At 40.2% G+C, this 23,855-nt stretch overlaps 2 protein-coding genes across 6 annotated transcripts in view; both read right to left on the reverse strand.

Moving 5' to 3' along the window:
- The window catches only part of mamdc4 (MAM domain containing 4), a 24,635-nt gene extending 5,717 nt beyond the window's left edge, over positions 1-18,918 (reverse strand). For 2 of the 4 annotated variants that reach the window (XM_034896026.1, XM_034896023.1), the window contains exons 1-24: positions 18,712-18,811; positions 16,622-17,095; positions 14,218-14,310; positions 13,847-14,014; positions 12,653-12,778; positions 12,155-12,388; positions 11,684-11,809; positions 10,779-10,934; positions 10,200-10,303; positions 9,914-10,069; positions 8,587-8,677; positions 8,368-8,481; positions 7,824-7,916; positions 7,278-7,415; positions 7,044-7,183; positions 5,476-5,584; positions 5,269-5,373; positions 3,897-4,031; positions 3,500-3,627; positions 3,114-3,330; positions 2,873-3,010; positions 2,648-2,775; positions 1,762-1,852; positions 248-397 (exon numbers count right to left, since the gene is read on the reverse strand). In XM_034896026.1, the coding sequence (XP_034751917.1) occupies positions 248-397; positions 1,762-1,852; positions 2,648-2,775; positions 2,873-3,010; positions 3,114-3,330; positions 3,500-3,627; positions 3,897-4,031; positions 5,269-5,373; positions 5,476-5,584; positions 7,044-7,183; positions 7,278-7,415; positions 7,824-7,916; positions 8,368-8,481; positions 8,587-8,677; positions 9,914-10,069; positions 10,200-10,303; positions 10,779-10,934; positions 11,684-11,809; positions 12,155-12,388; positions 12,653-12,778; positions 13,847-14,014; positions 14,218-14,310; positions 16,622-16,673 (2,992 nt within the window). In that variant the 5' untranslated portion in view covers positions 16,674-17,095; positions 18,712-18,811. Of the gene's footprint in view, positions 1-247; positions 398-1,761; positions 1,853-2,647; positions 2,776-2,872; positions 3,011-3,113; positions 3,331-3,499; positions 3,628-3,896; positions 4,032-5,268; positions 5,374-5,475; positions 5,585-7,043; positions 7,184-7,277; positions 7,416-7,823; positions 7,917-8,367; positions 8,482-8,586; positions 8,678-9,913; positions 10,070-10,199; positions 10,304-10,778; positions 10,935-11,683; positions 11,810-12,154; positions 12,389-12,652; positions 12,779-13,846; positions 14,015-14,217; positions 14,311-16,621; positions 17,096-18,711 lie in introns of all 4 variants that reach the window. The other 2 variants (XM_034896024.1, XM_034896025.1) reach the window with 2 other exon arrangements.
- On the reverse strand, positions 18,838-21,695 carry phpt1 (phosphohistidine phosphatase 1). 2 transcript variants are annotated; one of them, XR_004659882.1, is made up of 4 exons: positions 21,336-21,695; positions 19,607-19,734; positions 19,167-19,409; positions 18,838-19,119 (listed from the first exon to the last, which is right to left on the reverse strand). XR_004659882.1 is itself a non-coding variant. In XM_034896032.1 (3 exons), exons 1-3 carry the CDS (start codon positions 21,499-21,501, stop codon positions 19,317-19,319), a joined length of 387 nt encoding a protein of 128 aa, XP_034751923.1. In that variant the 5' UTR covers positions 21,502-21,695; the 3' UTR covers positions 18,838-19,316. The 2 variants fall into 2 exon arrangements, 1 of the variants encoding a protein (XP_034751923.1); XM_034896032.1 differs by having other exon boundaries at positions 18,838-19,409.
- Positions 21,696-23,855: the final 2,160 nt, after the last annotated feature.

The following is a 23,855-nucleotide window of genomic DNA, read 5'->3' on the forward strand; positions in this document are numbered from 1 at the left end:
GTTCTGAAGGCAAAAGGGGGTCCAACCCGTTACTAGCATGGGGTACCTAATAAAGTGGCCGGTGAGTGTATATATATGCACACACACGCACGCACACGCACACACACACACACACACACACACACAATAACGATTATGTTTTATTTCTGTTTCCTTACTCTGTATGAAGATCTTGTTGATAAGAAGTGAAATACATGACTTAGATGATATCAGTCAGTCAGTCCCTGTTAGTCTCTCTCTGGTTTACCTTTCTCTGTGCCCAGACTGTGGTCTTCAGGAGGGGTGGAGTAGTGGCTCTCCGCCTCCGGACTCGTCAGCTCCCAATCCAGTTTGTCCACATTGAGGTTTTGAGTGTTGCTCCAGCTACACATACCTTTCTCCAGGCTGCACGTAGAACCTGGGAGATAGAACAGAAGTAACAAACAGAAGAATCGGTTTAGTGGTCTTTTAAAGAGCTCAGGAGCTGCAGTGTGACCAGGTTAAACTAAACTTTTACTTTCTGTCTGTGTGCATAAAGAAGCCAAAAAAAGATAGAAAAATCTCCAAAAGGCATTAAATGTTAGATTAGACATTGGTATAATATGTCACAAAAAGTTAGATTTTATTTCCATCATTTACACTTTCAAAATAACAGAAAACTAAAAAAATGGCATCTGGAGAAGTTTGGGCACCTTGCAGAGTTTCTAGCATGCAACCCCCCCCCCCTTTGGAAAGCTGAGACCTGGATTGTACCCAGTTATCGTCTGGAAAGATCAGGTGATGTCAATCTTAAGGTTTTAAATGCCCAGACTCATCTGACCTTCTCCCAACAATCAGCACCACGGGTTCTTCTAAGAAGTTGTCTAGAAAACTGAAACTGAAAATAGTTGCCGCTTGTAGTGGAATGGCTTCGAAAGACGACCGAAAACGCTTGTCTTTTACTAAGAACATTTATTGTTCTCTATGCTGCAGTTTACACAAGAAAGGAACAGTTTAGGCCTGGCGGACACTGAATACATCTAGCTTCTCACGTTCATCTGCAAAACTAGCAAGAATACACACAACTTCCGTGTAGGTTACTTCTAAATAAAAGCATTTACAGTGACAGTCTTCGGTATTAAACAAATAAAGTTGTGTACCTTTTCAAGTATCAGCTATTAACTATAACTTAACATTTCCTTTTCCGTTTTAAACTAAACATTTCTCAACACTGCTCACAAAGGAGAAGAAGGTTACAAGAAGATAAAACAGCTAGTCAGATGCCAATAGCCTCTGTTTGGAATGTAATTAAGAAACGGCATTCATCAGTAAAAGTTAAAGCAAGATCTGGAAGACCAAGAAAAATATCAGACAGGACAGCTTGCAGGATTGTGAGAAAAGCACGTGGGTTTTGACTTGCTTTTCTCACGATCTAGACAACTGCTTAGAAGAACCCGTGGTGCTGATTGTTGGGAGAAGGTCAGATGAGTCTGGGCATTTAAAACCTTAAGATTGACATCACCTGGTCTTTCCAGACGATGATTGAGATGATTTGTGAAATATTATACGAATGTCTACTCTGTCATTTGATGCCTTTTGGAGATTTTTCAATCTTTTCTTGGCTTCTTCATGCACGTTACTACAATTTTTTTTTTACCTGAGGTGCCCAAACTTTCGAGCCCCACTGTATTTGATGAGCCTGTATTTCAGCCTATCTTTCAGTTTTGCAGCAATATGTATAAAGTATGTATAGTCTAAAATTATGTTGCGTTTCTCCTTAATTTTGCAGAGGTTGATACAAACCTTGATCTTCACATGGGTGAGTTGAAATTAAGATGTCGTCAACTGCAACGTGAGTGTCTTTGCCTCCGACTCCGACCACCTCAAACTCCAGCTGCAGAACAGAGCAAGGCACATCATCGTCTGTTTAAAGGACAAACGCAAGGTCCTACATAAAGGTCCACTAATGCCAATTCTCTAAAGCTACAGGGCCAAATTGAAACTTTAACATGCTGCTTTCCCTTGAAAATGTGGATTTTAAATGGCCCCAACGGCGTCTCTGACTGAGGGCCCGTTCAGAGTAAAGAAAGCAATCTGGCGATTCGCTGCAGGGTTGTGTGGCGGTGGGTGTCAATAAAATCTGTGCAACGTCCTGTTGTGTTCTTAAACCCCCCAATGTAGCAAAAGTAGACCTAATAATTTACATTTATTATATTCCGTCAGATGGTTTATAGATCTCGGCATTTCCGACAGCTTAACGTCACGGAGAAAGAGAGAAAGAAACGAGATGAGGGACTGTACTTTGTTGCAGGATACATTCAGCTGTTACACAAAACTCCAGGGAGGTTTGTGTTTTTTACCCTCCTGTTTTAAAACTTTCTTGTGGCAGCGATGCTGGCAGTGAGGTTGACGGTTTACTGTACGGCAAAAAACGGACTGTCACTTCTGATTGCAGATTTTTTTCGGCTCCCCCTGCATCACCCTTAACATGACAAAATGAATGGGAAGACCTGCAGTTTCACCGGAGCGTCTGACTGTGAGCGGAGCCTTAGACAGGTCTCTGTAAATGGGACGGGAGCGCAAACTACTGAACTGTGAATCAGCAAATTATACTAAGACACTTTTATCACTCGGTGCGCTATACTTTTGGTATTATTAGTCAATAATTGTTCCGACCACTACATTCTACCTGCCAGTCCTCACGGGCACTCGAAATGTTGCCGTTGCCATGACGCCAGACATCTCCCTGGTTCAGCCTCTCAGAGAAGATCTTCACCCTTTCTCCCTTCAACAGCTTCATATACAATGTCAGAGAACCTGCAAAGTACACACAGGTAAATTGTTTTAGACTATATTTATTGTATTTTAGGTGTGTGTGTGTGTTTGTGTGTTTCAGTGTGTGAAGGTGTCTCACCAGGATTCACTCCTCCCATGTGATACCAGAAATGGACACACTCAGTCTTGGCGGTTCCATGGCGAACAGGGGAGGTGAGGACTGCCACACCACCAGAAGGAAGGATGTCCGCTCCGGTGTTAACCATCATGTAGAAACCTGCAAAACCAACCAGGTAGAGGAGGATCACAATTCACCGTCTCCCAGCTTTCTGCATATACACATTTAAATATTGCTTCTATCTCCCCTGATTCTGGCTCACCCAGTTCAGTCTCCAGAGTGTGGTCAGTCTTGGGTCCAGTCCTGGTGGCGGTGTGTCCGCTGCGGTGGAGCCAGTTAACGTTACCGGAGCTGCTGTACCCACACCGCTGGCCTTCAAAGGAACACATCCTCGGCACGGTGCACGGGCGGTCCACAAACGACACGTCGTCAATGGCAACGCGTCCGTCAAAACCAGAGCGAACTGCTTCAAACATCAGCTGGGTGGGAGAAGGAATATGTAAAAAAAGAACTTTACCTTTTATCCATCGATTTTTGACTTTTGGGGGACATATTCCCCTTTATCGTCACTAATTTCCTAAAATGAAAGAGACATGAAGCTCTGTGACATTGTTTAGGAGATTGAGGCTGACTGCAGTCATTCCATACCCGGAAGTTTGTGAGCTGGTGTGGTACTGGGCAGTGTGTCTCGTGCCACATGTTGCCGTGAGCTGCGCCGTGGGTCCAGAGGACGGTCTCATAACCGGTGTTATCCAACAGTTTGACATTCAGAGCACCTGGACGGCAACAGTGGGGGAAGAGAAAAAAATCATTTTTGTGATTGTTCCTAGCTTCTGTCAGGTATGTACAGTAGAGAAATATTTGACTTCAAACCAACATGACATTTTGAAACAGTAACGCGTTAAAAAAACATTTTAACAGGCAGACTTTTAAGACAAGATCCTGTACTTTTTAAATGAAACGATTACCCCCCCGCCCAGTCTTAAAGAAACACATGCTTCATTATTTCTTTCACAGCAAACTGCGCTTCTTTTTAGTTCCTCACCTGTGTTCGGCCCGTAGAGTTTGTAGAAGAAGGACAGGCACTGATCTGTAGAACTTGGTAACTGTGTGAATGAAACTAAGCGCCCGAACGCACCGCGCAGAGAAGGACTCCACATGTCCACCACAAGACTTCTGCCTGGACATCAACAAATGAAGACAGGAGGAGATTTAAGTCGGTTTCAAAGCCTCACAACTACAGCAGTGACACTTTATAAACTAAAGGTAAACTGTGTTGTCTTAAAATTTGCAGTTTGATTGATGGAGTTAATAAGCTATATACTAACGATCAAAGATCTACGATGAGCCTATATTTCAGCCTATCTTTCAGTTTTGGCGCAATATGTATGAGATATGAGGGAATTCTTTAAAACTTTACCTTAGAAGATGCCTGTCTGAAAAGAGAAAGGTTTTAATCCCCCCCCCCCCCCCCCCCCCCCCCACACCATGCGGTAAAAGCATGGAACGAGCTTCCAGAAGGAGTTGTGCGTTCCCCTTCAGTTAATTCTTTTAAGAATAGGTTGGAAGCATTTTCCTCTAAAAAGGTGTAATGTACACTTATAAAGCTTTTTGTAATTTATGTAACTTATATATGAATCGTTAGTAATTTTTAATCATTACATTTTACATGTTTTTTAAACAGAGTAACAGTTAGTATGGTAAATCAAGGTGAAGGGTATGATGTGTGGTTATTTTAATGCCAAAGGCCAAAGGAACTTCAGCAGGATGGATAGTATCCTGATCCCTGAAATAACTGGCCTTTAAGAAACACTTACTGGCGTTCTTAAAAGGTTGGATTTTCCTAATTTTCTTTTTAATCAACTTTAGCACGGGTGTGTAAACCTCCTCAAGCCACTGTGACAATCTCACCCTCATAAGGTTTTGGTGGGTTTGAGGGTCACATTTTCTCACAGCCCCCCCCCCCCCAAAAAAAAACTAAACAACATGATTATGAATACTCTTGAGTACATTATTATATGTTAAAAATACATTATATTTGTTGGCACCTTTCAAGACACCCAAGGACACCTTAGAAACATGAATAAAAACAATAAAAGCATAACAATTGTATCAGTAGTAAAGTCAAGGCGACTGGTTAAAAACATTTAAATTAAAAAAGTTAAGGAAGACATGGTGGAAGTTATGTTGGGTAAGCAAATGGCAAAGTAACCACTGGTAGACACAGGATTCACTGCTGCATTAATAGCATAGCACCAAACAATATTCTCCTAGATGACACATTTAAAATTAAGAATTCCTACTAGAGAGGCTAAGGAAAGATAGAGGCAAAGTGTGTGTGTTTAGGATTCTTCCTATTAAACAGTAAACTGTGTATCAGTATACCGTTTCCATGGTTTGTTTTTAAATGAGCTTACCGATTCCGATGGTGTGGTCCATCCCATCGATTGCTGCCCAGTCAAAGTTGTCACTGTTGTCCTGATACCATCCACACAGCCCATCCTCAAAGTTACACGACAGTCCTGGGCAGACATATTCGAAAAAAAAGATTCTATCAAAGCATTGCAAACATTTCTAGGTTGAATATGAAAGTACTAAATGCAGTAAATGGTTGTGAGAGTTACCTGTTGGAGAAGATGGGTAATAGTTAGCATGACAGCTGATAAAGCGAACGTTTTTCACTTTAATCTTGGCGCTTGGACCAAGTTTCACAGCACGAGCTTCAAAGGCCAGCTGGAAAACAGAAGTGAAAAAATGAATGAAATTTACAAAACAAAAGTTGATCAGTATATGAGACTTAATAACTAGTTCCATAAGCCAAAGAAGGCAACCGGAAACTGACACATTTCCTTCCTTGTCTTTTTTATTTTTTAGCAAAATACATCCCTACATAATACACCCCCTCTTCAACACCACCCAACCAGACGAAATTCGAGAAAGGATTACACAGTCACTACAATATAAGAATTCATTTAATAGAATAGTAATACAATAGACAATACACCAAATAAACATATGAAAACACCATAAACCCTGCAATCTGACATAGATCATCATGTATCCCGGTCCAACATTTCTGACCTTTATCACCATAGGACTTGAAGTAATTGGCCATCCAGTCAGTCTTACATTTCCAACAATTTGGTGTGTATTTCATGCCAATTCTAAGCAATCTGGAGGGAGTCCAAAAAAGGGAAGTGTAATCTTGAACTGAACGAGGCGCACACTCACGTAACGTGACATAGTTTTAATATTGCTACAAGTTCTGTCCCTCTCCTCATCATCCAGTGTTATATTCAGATCCCTTTCCCATGTCTTTTTGAGGGCTGTCCAGGCTCAATCCCCCAGGTTCCACATAAGCATAGAATAATACCCAGATGTCTCATGACCTATACCATATTTTTACACCATCTTGTCCAAACATTCTGATATCTAAAAAAATGGAAATCTAGGGATTCCAAATGGCTGTACCTGCTGCACTTGTTCAAAGGGTTTCAATACGCCCCCGAGATACAGATCCCCAGTGTGACCATTTCCGTTTCCAACTAATCCCTCCAAAAAAAGGGGAGATCTACAAATACATCATTTTGGATTTCACCAAACACTTAATAAAGTATTTAGATATGGATCCGGTTCAAACAGCCAGGCCACTTTGGTCCAAACGACATTTAAGTGAGAGATTTTGCATTTTTTTCTATGTATTTTATACTTTATATATTTTCCTAGCATTACAAAAAAACAAGCAAGGATGCATAGTGTATTTACATACTGTAAAAAAGTCTTTCAGGATTTTGGAAACAAACAACCTGTGGTGGGTTTTAAAGTTTGACTTCCTATTTAATTTTGCGGCTCATATTGTGACTCGATTCTCACCATCAAAGAAAAACTTAAACATAAAATCATGATTAGTTACCAGTTTTTTTCAAATGTGATAGCGATCACCATTTCGTCGTATTATCACCGTTCATGACAAGTTAAAAAAAAGGTCATCACTTAACTGTAATGCAGCCTTTAAAACCAGGAAAAGACAACACTTGGGTCATATTACGATGTCCAAAATTTTAGACGATATCTAGCGCTTGATCCTGTTTTAGACCTCAACGTTGCCTGGAAGGCGACATTGGAGGCTTAACACAAACACCACATCTAGCCTCATTTATCGATATAATATGGAAGTAGTGCCCAGCCCTACCTGGAATCGATGTTTTCTGACTCCAATAGGCACGTCGACGTGTTTCCACTCCCACTCCCCGGTTCCTGTTTTCCCGCTGAACTCCCACAGCCTCGGCCGCATGCCCAGCAGGCTATCAATCACCCTGACGGACAGCTCACCTGGAAACAGAGTCACGTTAGAAGATCTGAGTTGTCGTGGGAAACAGTAAGAAGTAAAAGGAAGACTTGTCGGCTAATAAGTTAATTTAGTTACCAATGTGATCGGAATTCCCAGTTAACGCAAAATCAAAGCTCAGGTTGCATGCTGGGCCGGAAGGGCCAAGGAGGGGGGTGCGTGTCTGGGCCTCGGTCAGCTGCTGGCCCGGGGCATTGGCCACATACAGGTACTCCTCTAAGAAATATGAAACAAATTAATATTCGATGATATTAATAAACCAATAGCTGAGTGCAGTGCCGACAGACAGTAGTTGGGGGCGTTGGGGGCGGCTGTGGCTCAGTGGTAGAGCAGTTGCCTGCCAATTGGAAGGTTGGTGGTTCGATCCCTGGCCCTGTAGTCCCATGTTGAAGTGTCCTTGGCCAAGACACTGAACCCCGAGTTGCCCCCGATGCTGTGCCATCGGAGTGAAAATGTGTGTGAGTGTTTATGTGATGAGCAAGTGGCACCTTGTACAGCAGCCTGTGTGTGTGAATGGTGAATTGTTCCTTTATGATGTAAAAGCGCTTTGAGTAGACGTTAAGACTAGAAAATTGCTATAGTACATTATACAGTAGTATACAGTACATTTACATATAGTTGTACCTTTGGATGTGGAATTGTGATGGAGCACCCAACCTTGACTCCCAATGCTGGAGTCAGTCCAGCCTGAGCTGCCCTGAGAGTAGGAGAAGTCCCCTGCAGAGAGAAAGGATCCATGGAGACATCTCACTCAAAATGAGACACAAATCACACAAAGATCACTGCATGAGACACATTAATTAATTTATAATAAAATAAAAGACTGTTTAGTTTCCTTTTACTTGCAGCGATTAAAAATGTACAAAAAATTTGAATTTTGTCGCTGTCATATGAAAACAAACTGTTATTTATTATTTGAATAGTTTCAGATGATTTAAGGAATTCTTCACTTCTCTCAAGAAGTTGGCCAACAAAAACAAAGTTGTTGCATATGAGCATTTTCATATATTTTATTAGCGTTTGGTGAGGTTTAAACAACAAAAACTACTTGGCTCATGTCAGGAGTAGTGTGTAGTTCATGTCTCCCCCATGAGGAATTCTAAGTAATGACAACAACGCTGTTGCATCCACATGACAGAAGCCTTCCGTGGTCGGGCAGCAGACTCACCACATTTGGCTTCATCTTCTGCTTCTGCACAGTCACCGTGAAAATCACACATCTTGTCCGGTAGAGTACACGGGTCTTTAGGAGGTTTAGGGAATTTTGCCAAGGTATTATTGGCTGTTCAAAAAGAGAACATGAGATGGCAGAGTTATCACACCAGATAGGGTTTTAACACCCAGTCTTTAACACAGGTGGAATCAAAAAGACTGTTTAAAGGATTACCAGATGACAAGCGGCATTCAGGAGACAACACAATGCTGTCGACAGCGATACCTCCATATGAAAAGTCCCTGACTGCTGCCATTATTACAATCTGTAATAAGAGAAAATTAAGTGGAAGAAATATTATCCAACTAATTTCATCCAAATACAAAAGACTGAGGCTCTGAAGCGCTATATAGCATTGGGTAAAAACTAAACATGAAGGCCCTAATTTATATATTGATCAGGATTTGTCCTCCAATGACTTGCAAAATGCTGTCCTGCCTATTCTAATCATTTTTCTTTTTTCCCCCAACTGATTATATTTCAATTTTAAAATAAATGACATCATATAGGCAAGACTGAAGAAAGCATAGTTGAAACAGCATGTCGATTCCCCTCAAATCCACCACCCACCCATCCCCAACCCAACCCAGATCAGGTCCCAACCAGACGGGGACACACAACACAGACCCATACACACAGACAGACACACACCAGCAAGGGCGCACAACATCCAAACAACAAACAATAAACAGATAAACAAGAACATAAACAAACTTAAGGGAGAAGTTAAGTGCTTTTTTTTTTTACATTGGAGCCAAATTCCATTGAACACACAACAAGAAACAGTGTTGCCATTACAAAGTGCCGGGCAACTCTCAACTGTAAAATGTCCTGCTCAGTACATATCCTGGTCACTATTTAGTAACCAAAATTAAAATCCTTAAAAATGTTTTTTTTTAGATTCTTTTTTGAATAACAACAGATCATTACATTATCTTTCCATTTCCATTGGGTTGATGTTAGAGGCCTATCTTAAAATATTAATGAATTAGCTATTGTGAATTTTATTGTCTTAGATAATTGAGCACTTGGTCCCTAGGATTCGGTGTTAACCAATTTCCAGAAAGTTAGCAAAAGAAAATGCTAATTAACACACATTTCTATTCCCTACCTTTATGTGAATATTACGAGTTTGGGTGTTTCCACGCAGCTGAATGGAGCTGATTTATTGTCTCCATGGCTCTTACATTACTTGTTCTCCAAAGCTTATAACTGTGGAAAGATCACTTTTGTCTTGGATGTTTATATAAATTGGCTGATATATGCTCTTCAGAATCAAATACTAATATCAGTTTTGGCATAAAAACAGTAGCAGTCGGTCACTACCGGTTGCTGTGAGAATATGCATAGTTGGTGTGGGTCCATTAAATCCATATTTACATATTTGATTTGATTTTGACATTTCTGTATTGATACATTTTCAGTATCAATATCTCTGTTTTTTAAGCTAGCTCCAGCTAGCATCCGTATTATGCTGACAAACCTTAGGGGAAGTACTCACTTGGAAAGTGGAGTTAGTGATGATCTCCACCTCTGCCTTCACCCAAACATCGCCCAGAGCACCCCCCCTCTTCCACACCGGGTAGATCTCACTGTCTGCCACCAGCACCGTCAGACCGCCGGACCTCGGCCCAAACTGGTGCGTGTACATGACCATCTACAGCGGGAAGATACAGAAAAACATGTGGAACGTGTTGGACTGGTAGTAAGTAAATCACTGTGAAATTGAGGTGTGGGAGTAACATAAAAAAAACTCTGAAGAAGAATTCACCTTGGTTGGGACTCACCTTGCAAGAATGTGAACTGTTGGTGGGTTCAAGGCGGGGACTTTGGAAAGCAGCCCAGTCCTTTTTGAGACCATTATCAGGGACAGTGACATAAAGGAAGTGACCTGCAACAACAAAAATAAAGATATCTTTTACTTACCGTGTATCAGGGCTGTCAATCAATTCAAATATTGAATCGCAATTTATCGAATGATTGTCCATAGCTAACTTGAGATTAATCACAAATGAATTACTTCAAAAAATTTTGTCTGTTCTAAATGTACTTTAAAGTGAAGCTCAAGTGGTATTTGAGACTTCAGGTACTCTGTTGGTAACTAAATTCACATAGACAGCACATCTGGAAGGGCTTTGAAACTCAACTTGCAATTCAAAAGACTGCTGCGTCGCCTCCTGAAACTAAACTACGGCGCGGACCGAGGCCCAAATCACAGAACACGCATGCTTTAATTGTGTATCAAAAAAATGGGTTCCGCTAAAGGGAATTTGCATTAATTTGTTTTTATCATGTGAGTTTGACCGCCCCTATATACATATATATGAACAACATGAAGGATAGTGTGTTTGCTCAGAATATCATACCTGTTACACTGTTGTTGGAATGATCCCTGCCAGGTCCTTTCAGAGGATCGGTGAGCGAGATCTTCTCCTGATTGGTTCTTACCCATTTCAGACTGGACAGTGAGCTTAGGTCCCAATCACACAGGCCCGCCTCAAAGTCACAGCGCCGGTAACTTTCTGGAGACACAACAAACACGACAACTACAGTATATACAGTATATTTGCACAAAGTAAAATGTATTGTGCAGATTCTATGGAAAGCTACAGCTTCTCACGGAAGTTTTAGGAATATTGTGGAGTTTTGAAAAGTGTTAGGGAAATTTGATTAATTATTTGGGGAATTTGGGAGAGGGGCTACTTTAAAGGAATAGTCCAGAATATGTTTTACAGCCGCTCAAATTGGTGTGGGCGAAGCGGGTAGTTGGACCTTGACATACAAATCTTTCTCAATATTTTCATAATCATAAAACACATATTTTCTCACAGACCTATGGTTTTATGTGCCAATTTGTTTTCAAATGTCAAGCTTAGAAACTTTACACAAATACAGTGAAGGTGAAGGGTGTTTTATTTATGGAGCTAAAAACACAAAGAAATTACATTTGAAAAACACAACAGCAGCGTGTTGTTCCCATAAACAACATTCTAGTTTCTCTGGTTAAATCACAGGCAACTCTGTACACAGCTTTAATGGGACTATATCTTCATTAGGAAGTAGTCCAGTGAGGTCCGTAGATACCACAAAAAGAATATGTTGGGGCTTTTTCGTTGTTGGTTGAACTGCCCCTTTAATCTCTTCTTTAGCCTTATGTTTTGTACTTTGTCTGTTTGTACAGATAGTCATCCGTTTTCCAGACAAATTCCAACATGTTCACTGTCTTGTGTCGTCAGAGGGCTCTGCTGCTGTAATTCAGATGGTCTCTCACCACAGTTCTCCTCATCTGTCCCGTCGCCGCAGTCGTCGCTGCCGTCGCAGACCTGCTGCGGCACCACGCAGCTCTCACGCCTACACTTCATCATCCCTGCTGGACAATCTCCACCCGGGAGTGGCACTGATGACATAATGGGACAAGAAAACCACATCAGACATAAAAGATAATATCAAAGGCCTTTTTTCCTTGCCTCTGTTGCCTAGTGCTTGCTCTTGGTGTAAATAACATCACAGAGTACGGTCTAGACCTGCTCTTAAATGAAAAGTGCAATGAGATAACTGTTGTTGTGATTTGGCACTATATAAATAAAATTGAAATTGATAATCATCATGATTATTCCCATGATGGCGCTGCAATTTTAACTGATCAAGTCATTAATGTGTTATAGTTGATTGCTGCTGGGACACTCCCGCCTCCATACAAAGGCAGGAGCTGCACATGAATAAGATGTTTTGAGGGACTCACAGGGCAGAGCACAGTCCAGAAACTCCAGCTGGTCCACCGCCACGTCTCCTCTTCGCCCCTCAGGCCGCTGCGAGTGAAGGCGGATTTGGAAGGTTGTGGGAATACGGCCCAGAAAGATGGAAGCCTCCCTCCAGCCACGGACACTGGTGGCCTCAGGACGCCACACCACGGCCTCACGGGAGTCCTGGCCAAGGATGGAAGCCCACAAGGGTGTGGAGCCCAAACCTGTGTGACCTACAGGTCAAATACTTTAATTGAAACATCTAATAATGATTATTATGTTAGGTACAAAATCAAACAAATCAGGAGACAATTACAAAACACACAAAAGAATATACATACAAATAATGCGAGTAAAAGTAGTACAAAACAACATATAATCCTGTCTACAACATGGTAAGAGAAGCGGGCCGAAGCAGGCAGTTTGAATGTGCAGAACAAAGTGTTTCCAAACTTTTGACTGGTACGGTATGAGCTGTTGTCTTTAATAGTCGTTACCTGAGTCCCACAGGAAGTATCGGAGACGCAGGCGACAGGTTGGGGAAGACTGGTTCATCACTGGGGATGATAAAACTGCTGAGCTGAGGGATTTGGTCGTCACGGCGCTCACTCCCATAAACCAACCTGTGTGATGAGAAAAATACAAGTGCAAGGTACTGATTTCCTGATAAGCCTGATAATCAAATAAGACTTCATAAACGCATACTCCCTGTAGGGTTGGGAACCTCAGGAGGCCTCACGATAGGATATCATCATGATACTTATGTCACAATACAATATTTTTACGATTTTAAAATTATTACAATATTCTGGGAAATACTGAAATTGATTACTTTTTTCCAACTTCAAATTTTTCCCAATTTCAAATGCTGTCCTCAAAAGGAAACTTTGTCAACATCTGTTTTCTCTAATTAGATATTTTTCTCTGTTTGTTCATCTGTCTTAATTTTTTATTGCTTTAAAACAGGATTGTCGAGCAGACAAACTGACCAACACATATTTAATAAATCCATTCTTGGCATCTGTGTATCGATACAGTATTGTCAGGAAAACGCACAGCTGCAGAGAAATGACTGGCTGTTGAGGCTGGCTGAGAAAATGACCTTTATGATGTGTTCATTACTCACTTACTCAACATTTCACATTCGCATGGGGCTTTCTGCAAAAACCTTATTCACCGACTGTTGACATTTAAAGCATAAGATGTATTAACATGAATTAAATGTCACGGCTCTGTTGTCAGCGCTCACTCAGTGTTAGTTTGGTTGGAGGAGGAGGAGGGGGGGGGGGGGGGGGGGGGGGTAGGACCTGGCTGCTGCTGGACAGATGAAGATAGAAATTGGTCGAAGTTGTGTTTGGGATATCTGAACAAGAACATGATCTTTAGAACCATTTTGTTCATTATAGCCAAAAAGCATCTTGACTTTTTAACTCACTCTCCTAAACCCGTTTTTTTTCCTTCAAATTGTACATTTCCTCATTTCACGTCTTTAAAAGTGTTACAGTTTTTATACTGAGTTGTGGTGAATAAAAATTAAATGAATTCTTGACTCCTATACAGACATATTAATACCACTAACATGCATTTATCACATGTAATTGTAATTATTCCTAAATTTGAAATGCTCGATACTTTTAAGGACACCTATGTTACACACAAAATGAGGACAAATAGACAAAACTAGAGCATACCTGTAGCTGTCCCAGTGGTGTAGTCGGAGGACGGCCCGCTGTCGGGCAGAGCGCCCCCTCCTCTCTGACGTCTCTCCCAGCTGTACACTGCTGCATTCAAGGACTGGTCTGTCCATCCGCACATTCCTGCATCCTCAAAGTCACACTCAAAGGCTTTTCCGCTGTAGCCTTGAGAGGTGTAAAAGTAACAATAGTTCACTGATGGATTGTAAATATGTATTATATGCAATATACTGCCCTCTCAGAAAGCAAAGATGAGAATAGGTCACAAAAAAAACACTTCAAAATTCTGTTTGGGGGGGGGGGGGGGGGGGGGGCGCGCTTCTTCATATAGATTGCCACATTTGAGTACTTTTTTTTTTTAAACATACCACAGTTTTGCTCATCGCTGCAGTCAGAACAGTCACACACAAAGTCACATTTCCCCTCAGGACTGTGGCATGGATCAGCCCAGGAGCCGGCCGCTGTGATATATCACAAAACATCAGACACAACACTCAGACTTTGAATTCAAGCTCCACTTATGAAATGTAACTAGTAACTCTGTATCAGCCAGATAAATTGAGTAGAGAAGCACAATAATTTCCTCTGACATTAAGTGTTGGAAAGGTAAAGTTTCCCATAACTGAATTACTTTTCAGAACATTACAAGTAATTGCACATGTATACTTCCCATCTTCCGCTGTTTGAAGGCTGTATAAAGTCTCACAGATGACCTGACCCCAAACTCTTATCAGGACTCGTTACTGTCAAAGCTTTATGACACAAATGACGCCAACGGACTCAAAGGCCACAGGGAAGCAATCAGGTTAACGCCAGCAAAATGCCATCCGTCCATCCAAAGGTCTCTGGCTATAAGACTGAAGACTTTGTGCTTCAGTGACCTGACAGCTGGGAATCAGACATGACACCGAGCAGGAATACGCATGACTGCACGTCTCATAGTGAGGAAAACGTTGAGCAACCACAGAGTTGTAACAGCAGGGACATGTCTGATCTCATGGAAACAATGAAATCAATAAGAACACTTTTAAAAACGTATTTTACAGCGTTGAAATTGTTTGTTGTTTCTTCCCAATGTCAAGACTTAATTAATCATTATATTAATTAATGATAAGCTGAGGTTGAAAATGTCATGAAAATGTCACTTCGAGGTTTTTAACATTATTACGAGTTCCCTGCCTATGGTCCTCCAGTGGCTAAAAATGGAGATAGGTGTAAACCAAGTCTTGGTTATCCTGCTCTGCCTTTGAGAAAAGGAAAGCTCAGATGGGCCTTTGCCCACCCAGAGAATTTGGCCCACCTATGAGAGAGAGAGACATCATGGCTTTCAAACGAGCTACAGAATCCTCAAAAGCTACAGACTCAGAAATAGCACATACTAAGGAAAGCTCATTGTGGGACTGGCTCTAGTGGCTGTAACTCTGCACCAAGGCTGAATTTTGGGAAAGAGACTTCCGATATGGTATGAGGGGACCACTAAGGTCTATATAAAAGAGATATCAGATACAGTAATAGGGGACCACTAAGGTCTATATAAAAGAGACTTCAGATACAGTATTAGGGACTACTAAGGTCTACATAAAAGAGACTTCCGATATGGTATTAGGGGACCACTAAGGTCTATATAAAAGAGACTTCAGATACAGTATTAGGGGACCACTAAGGTCTATATAAAAGAGACTTCAGATACAGTATTAGGGGACCACTAAGGTCTAAATAAAAGCATCCAAAGAGCACCATGTAATGGGACCTTTAATCTAAATCTTTCTCAAAGTGTTTCCTTAAATTGATTTAATATAATTATGGTTTTGGTAATACCTTTACTTATCTTTTCCTCTTTTTTTATACATATTACTATGATTTTGACAATTAATTTTGTCTTTTAAAAACTAAGAATATACAAAATCCTTGTAACAACACAGTACAGTGTCTCTATTTAAAGTGTGTATGTACACTCAATAACAAAAAACGTCCTGTATTTATATTTTAAGCAAACTTAGCATATGCAAATATTTGTATGAACATTAAAAGATTAGACTACTAAGACATGAATTGAACAATTTTCACAGAAATGGAATAATGAATCTGTGCCCTGGGACGCGGTCCTCTGCCCCAGTGTGAGAGATTTGGATGAACTGATCCTGTGCCGTTGCGAGGACAATCAGCTGTGCTTCCTGTCTCCCTGTAGTGCTGTCTTAGGCGTCTCAAAGTAGGGACACTGCAATGTATTGACCTGGCCACATCTGCTGTCCTCATGCCTCCTTGCACCATGCCTGAGGCCCGTTCACGCAGATCAGCAGAGACCCTGGGCGTCTTTATTTTGGCTGTTTTCAGAGTCTGTTTTCAGAGTCTCTTTACTTTCCTAATTTTCTGCAACCTTATTAGCCTGCAAGCTACTACTGTCTTAACGACCATTCAACAGGTGGATGTTTTTTTAATTGTTAATTGTGAATTCAACAAGCATGGAAAACATTAAATTATTTGGATTTTTCCGAAAGCATCTTTAAAATACAATCCTGAGTTCTGACAAAGAGATGTTTCTTTTTTCGCAGAGAATATTTACTGTATAAATAAGCTGTGTTATTAGTGAGCGCAGAACAGATTGACAAAAAATGTGGGAAATAGGGTTTTCTATTTGTGGAAAAACAAGTAAAACCATATCTATCTGTAAGTCATAACAATGTAAATAGTTGTAGCAGGAAGACATTATGTCAACAAAATGAATCCCAAGTTTCCCCTGTTTGAATGGAGCCTGGCAGGATGTGTTCTTACCAAACTGCAGAGCCACCAGCAGAACGAGGACAGCGCTCCTCCGCTGAAACATCTTCTCTTTTTCCCCCTCTCTTCCACCTGATCAGCCAGGAGGTCTGAACACAATCTGGAGTCTTTGCTCGTTGACTCTGACCTGTTCTCCGTCTCTAAGAGATAACACCTGGACTTTAAAATCTCCCAGCATGCAACTGCAACGGAGATCATTAAACAATTTCCACCAAATGGCAGCCAATTTCCACAGCATATAGATAGGTACATCCGTACATTACACAATAACTTAAGTACTGTAGACATGGTTGGCAACAGATATACAGAGCCATTCAGGTGCAAACTGCAGTGTCAGCTTCACAAAAATTGCACTCAAAGCTACATTAGCCTTCTATTTCACCTTGATTTTCCCCAATATGTGTTTGCTGACTTCTTCTCACAAGAGAACTTGAAGTAAAATGCCTTGGGTCTAGTTTTCCAGATGGTCTCATGGTGCATTCATGCCATATTGGAAGAAAGACAAACAGCAACAGGCGTGTTTACGCATTATTCCAAAACGGTCTTCACACTAGATACAGTAAATGGAAGATAAGCTAACATCAGCTATTTGTACCATGTTAAATATCGTTAGTGGTGTGTTAACAAGTGAAACAACCGATACATTTAAGGGGGCTACTTTAACAATGAGACAAATGGCCCAGGTGTGTTTAGGGCGTGTCCAAATCCATTTTACCTAATTTGACAGTAAAAAATTCACCTGAACACATCTCCGTTACACCAGCACACCCATGGGCGCAAATGAATATGCTATCCAAACCAAGTGGGTGCTGGACGGGAAATTTACAAGTGCGTTGCTTTTAACGCAGACAATTGCGTCGGGCTCTGCACTCCGCAGCCGCCGTGCCACCGGGTGCCATTTAAGCCTTATAGTTCCTTTTAAATTCATTGGTATTAATATTATTAGCTTTTATGTCTGTGATGTCTTTGTGGCCATTTTGCTACTTCTGTAGTTTTTATCCCTATGGGGGGTATCACAGCAGCGAGAAATGCATAAATACATACTTCGGGATTTTTCCACGTTTGTGTGTCTAAGTGACTGATGGGATCAACAATTCTTGATCAAACAGTACATCATCATTACACACTAAACTTAAAGCCGACAAAAATAAAAATAAAAAGTGATCTTGGTTCTTCTTTTCAATGTTCCACAACAATCGCCACTCTGATTTGGTTAAAATAAACCCTTAATTCCCTTATAACACATGCTGGCTCTATACACTGAAAGTAGTGTTTACTGAAAGGGGATCTGGTGAGTTTGGCAATTTTGAAATGTTTTTTGGTTCAAGAAAAAAAGGATCTCTCTTCACAAAAAAGGTCTCTCTCTTTTAAGATTCTTTCCACAACGTAGTCAGACCCTTATAACAATCTAACCCTGTCAGTGGCGAGAACAGCGCGTCTGACATGGTGTATTTGCCCTAAAGGATTACATTGCAGCCCAGCTGATGGCTGCCGGTTACAGCATTCTCACTCAATCCAGGACCAATTTCAAAGATTGTTGTTCCTATTAGTCACTTGGACACCAATGCATAGGTAGATATGGTCCAGGTTTAAAAATTACAGAAATTAGCCTTCAACTACCACTGGCTCCATATTTGGCTAACTATATTAAATTGACTCAACTACTGTTGATTTCCATAAAGCCCCTATTTGGATAAAACTGAACAATATGATCTATTGCAATCTTTAAAGAGAAAAAACAGACTTAGTCAATCTTAGCGTAAGACTAGAATCATATAGAAACTAACAGCCTTGCTCCAAAATTGACATAAAACACACACCAACACTCCACAGCTGTCTTGATTTCCAATCGCATCTCTATAATATGGAACATTTAACACTGCTCTATGTCTGTTGGCAACTGGAAGCAAACACATTATCCATACTAACTTTATAAGTTATTTGTCAATGTGGTATTTATAGCTTGTTAAGCTTCCTGCAATTAAAAAATGAAACGGGTTTAATATCTAAGATTAGGTCAACCGCCTATCTACTATCCTCTCAATGGCAACATTACCAGTATGTCATCATCTCAAAGTACTTACAGAACATGGGTAATCTTGGAAGTCTTCAACTTCAGTTAGTCTTATCTACCACAAAAATGCCCCAATATTCATCAGCAGATCACAGTCCTGTAACATAAGCAATAAGGAACACAGTATGCACACAGCTAAAAGCAGATTTTAGGAAACATTTATGAAACATACATCATAACAAAGCACATAAGGTTCAATTTCCAATACATCTTAGTGAGTAGGTCAAAATGATGAGGCTATGTGACTCTAAAACAAGTCAGTGAAATTTATGACCCGTTATTTATTCTGTAACTTTATTTGAAATTAGAATTTTCGGAAGATAATCATGTATTTGTTTTTGATCCAAATGGACTAAAAAATGTGGGGGGAAACGGTTAGCCATTTCTTCAAATAGTAACGCAAAAATAAGTTTAAATAAAAGCTTGTTTTCTAATCAGACTTGTGGTTGTAAGTCAGCCTTAGCCTTGGATTATAAATGCGGTATCAAAAAGTTCCGTATCAGACTCGGTATGGTTCTTATTGACATGCCCTGTGTTTGCATAAGGGGTTTCACATTAGTGCCATGTCAGTCCTGGAGAAAGGGGGGTCCAACCAAGGCGGATCATTAGTTAAGTTCAGTATCCTTCGTTGTCCCAGGTCACCTCATAGTCTGGATACCGATCTTTCAGTTTCTCTGTAGTTACTGCGTGGTTTGCTCTTCCAAATCCCTGTAGAAAAAAAACATTTATTTAAGCTTAAATAATTAATATTTAACACTTTACTTAATGATAAAGGAATCGTTTGTAACGACAAACCCGTCATTCATTTTCAGTCAACTCTGCGGCAACATGGAGCTTTTTAGCCTCTTTAAGCTCTGAGTTTTGGTTACCGTTATTGTCCATGCAACTGCATCTTTCATTCTCACCATGGAGTATCCATAGACGTGGATCTTCTTGGCCTGGGGATCATGTTTGATCCTCCCTCCTCCAATACATTCACAGTCTAGGTGGCCGCCCTTTTCTAGCTCCTCGGATACCTTATCATAGATATCAGCTGCAAGAAAAGGCATATAATGGTAACGAATGTATCAACACTGCACTTTCTAATACATTTTGCTGCTAAATTTAATTTGTAAAAATGGTTACTGCATCTAAACTTGGGCTATGTTTGAGAAGAGTAATTTGAACCACAGACAACTGGGACATGGGAATTGAGCCACTAGTGTTTCAGTCACCAACTATCAATAAAAAATGTTTTGAATTGGGCCTGCACGATTCTGGGCAAAAATATGAATCACGATTTTTTTTAAAGGAATTTTCTCTCTCACAAAGTGTAATATTTATTGCAGGCATGAACCATGACAAACAAAAACTGGCAGTACCAATTATAGCACATTGCTCATCATCACAAGCCAGTAAGCATAGAGGCCTCAATGAAGAGAAGGGAGAGCAATGCAGGGCTTGGGAGTGCTTTGAATCCTGTTTTGTTCCCCTTTTGAATCCTGTCTGTTTAAAACTCACCGAAGAAAAGCAGTAGTGTTTGTGATGCAAACGGCACGTAAAATTAAATGAGAATCAAAGTCATTAAAAAAACTAAAAAATAAGTTATTTAAAAATTGTTAACAGGGTGAGATCACGATTTAACAATTTATCGTACAGGCCTATTTCAAATCATCACAAACGGCTGCCTCCGTCTGGTGCTTTTGGAGAGTTTAACAAGCAAGGTAAAACTGCATGTTCTGTTCTTCAGTGTGGAAATGAATAGACTTGCTTAATTACATTTTTCTTTTCTGCATGCCTGGGCAGTTTCTATGAAAGTTTTCAAATGCATGTACTTTGTGTAACGTCAGTGTTGTGGATTTCATTTTTTTATGTATGCATTTAACGAGTCATAATTGCATCAAAATTTTTGTCAAATGACGATATTTTGCCTTTAATGTTGTACTAAAAGCACAGTATGGGAATATTTAACTTAGTTTAGTTATTAAACGCTTAAATCCATAAAATTGACTTAAATCTAAACTATAGATAGACTGCAACCAAAATTCAAAACTCTGCACTAGACCCTGCTTTTGCACTACAGTTGTCTGTTCTGACCATAGACTGTGTATTATGTTCTGGCTGAAAAAAAGTATCTTGAGATATTTTTTGACCCCTTTAAAAAAATGTCTACATCTGAAATGTGGGTTTCTTTTTAACCAAATAACCACACAAATGGATTAGATTCCATACAATGCTCTTTGCAAATACAATTAATCACTTTCATTTCTGACTAAAATCCTCTGTTGGCTTACGTTCCTCTGAACTTAACTATTAGTGAAAATAATTAATATTTTCTGTTTTTTTTAACTCAAATTGTAGGTATAATTCTATAGAATTTAAGTTATTGACCATGAATTCCAAAAAGCACTGTAAAACTAGAGGTAGTAAGATGGTGTTAGTGGGAAAACAAAGTCTGAAAAAAAGGGACGAAAAAGTCAAATATTTGTCATTTTTTGACCCGGGAGGACAACACAAGGGTTAACCGAGGAGGGATTTACACCGTAGCCTACGTAGCTCTGCTTGGACCTAACAAACTGAACACTGAGTGTACCTTACAGACGTTTTCTCGTGGTTTCAGTCTTACAGTCTGTGGTTTTAGTGGCCCCGACTCACCGTGGTACTCAGCCCAGCCATATCCTCGAACTATATCTATCTCCGAGTCGTCTCCCTCCTCTTTGCTGTGCACGCGGATCAGGACGTACTTAAACACGCCGGATGGGTCGATGTCTGCCAGCGGTATGCTGGCCATCAGCGCCGCAGCCTTCGTCTGAGTGCACATATCCACACTTCTCAGCAACCACACCAGCAAACAGACTAAACGTCTGTCTACGCAGAAAACTGAACACCTTAAAATATCGTTTCTCGTTTTAGAAGTGAAAGGAGCAACATGAACTCATAACTAGAAGAGGTTAGCTAGCTAGCTATATGTCTATGGCTACTCCCATAGACCGTTCCAGTCATTCATGTTCCGCCATGCAGCAACTTCCGGTCTCAAAATTCAAAATAAAAGCCATTAAATAAGTAGCATTTCACTCAGTCTACAACTTTATAAAGACTTAAATTTAAAATGATTTTACCTCCGTTTGGTGTGGTGGTCACTAATGCGTTATGTATCCAATATATTAATGTATCCTTTATTAGGATACACAAGGGGAAATTACAATTTACACTCTTTTGTTATTACACCCAGGCTTGAATTACACACACATGCACAGTAGCCTACCTATACATGCATTACATGGAGAGATGTCAGAGTGAGGGGGCTGCCCATGAAAAGGCCACCCGGACAGTTGGGGATTCAGTGCCTTGCTCAAGAGCATCTTGACCCGGGAGGTGAACTGGCACCTCTCCAGCTACCAGTCCACCACCATCATTTGGTCTGTTCGTGGACTTAAACCAGCCAGCCTCTGGTTCCCAACCCAACTCGCCACGGACTGAGCTACTGCCACCCTATAACGGCTAGTGTGTATCATACTCTATTAGGTCAATATCCACGCTTTCTTTGTCTATGTATGCATTGATGACGTTCCACTTCCGGGATTGCGCCGGTACTGCCGGAAATACCGCCGGATGCATGTCTTTTCAGCCAATGTCCGTTAACTTCTGCTTTCTTTGTAGTGGAATTTGACAGTCCAGTGGATTTATTTATGAGGACTATAACTGCTCCTCAGATCTCTGCAGGGCAAATCCAGACAGATAGCTAGACTATCTGTCCAATCTAAGTTTTATGTTGCACAACAAATCACTTTTGAACGTCCACTCGTTCCACCAAAACAAGTTCCTTCCCGAGTCTCTTTTGCAGCGGCGTGGTGGCTCCATTTGGAGTTTAGCTCCCCCCAAGACGATTTTAATGGGTTTAAGGAAATGCCAAAACACCACAGCACGTTTTTTCCCCATCCTGGAATCCTGGGTGGACCCGCCAGACCTGGCAAAGCGAGACTACTAATCAGCCTACAAGCTGTACTGACTTTATTGAGCTTACTGTCTAGATGACAGTAATAGGTCAAAAGTCAGTAGGAAAGTTTTTGGTGTTTTCAGAGGAGGTTTTAAACTTGCAAATGACTTTTAAAAAGTCATGTAAAAAGATTAAACAGCAAATCCTCTTTAAAAATAACTTCACTGCAAAACTTTCTGAATAAAAAAATGCCCTCTTTTATTTTGAGGAAAATGTCAACGGAACTAGCCGCATACTTTCGTAAAGCAAAGCATTTGGGTAGCTGTAGTCCAGTGCACAGCACTAAAAGGAAAACAAGACATTCATGGAAAGGACCAGTAGTGTCATTGTACATTGTAAAAACAAAATCAAGTTTATTTTGTTATCATGGATAAAAAAAACAACGTGACCACAGAAAGAGCTGATTCTAGAGACATGGTAAGGTATAAAAATGGTCTATTAAAACACTTGTTGTATAAGGTTTAAAGCCACATACAGTAAACTGCACCAATTTTCACCAGGTTTGTCTAACTGTTTCTATTAGAAAAAAACGTATTATGCCACAAGAATACTTTGATGCTACAATATACATAAAAATTAAACTTGCAGGGGCTTTAATGGCTCTGAAAGAAACTTGTAAATTCTTGAAAAATGTGCCCAGACATGGAAAGATATGGCTACTAGTTATAATACATGTTACATCACATGTCAGATTAAAAAACACCACTGTCAACCAAGAACTGATCACTACTTCACAACCGTAGTTATATTTGTGTTGTCTACAGTAAATTGGTGAATTCATGACAAAGACACGTAAAACTGTTTAAAAAGACAAATATAAACATTAAGTCTGTGAGTCGGCTAGAAGATGTTTTTGGCAGATTAGATTCAAGTTAATTCAAAATTCAAACATAACCATACTGACACATCATTCTACTCTGTACATCAGTGGGGAATGCGGTATTCTAGTTTAACTTAAACTACTGTATCAGCAACGACTGTGTCATCCTACATTTTAAAATAGACATCAAGAAATAAAAATGTTTGTGGAAATGTATCAGAAGAAACATCACAATGACAGTTTTGAAGTGAAAAAAAAAGAACTCATTGATTACTTAAAGGGAACCTGGGCAGAATAAAACTGTCTCCTAAAACACCTTTGTGTATGTATGTATGTATATATATATATATATATATAT

Source organism: Etheostoma cragini, chromosome 16, assembly GCF_013103735.1.
Source record: "Etheostoma cragini isolate CJK2018 chromosome 16, CSU_Ecrag_1.0, whole genome shotgun sequence".
Classification (NCBI taxonomy): domain Eukaryota; kingdom Metazoa; phylum Chordata; class Actinopteri; order Perciformes; family Percidae; genus Etheostoma; species Etheostoma cragini.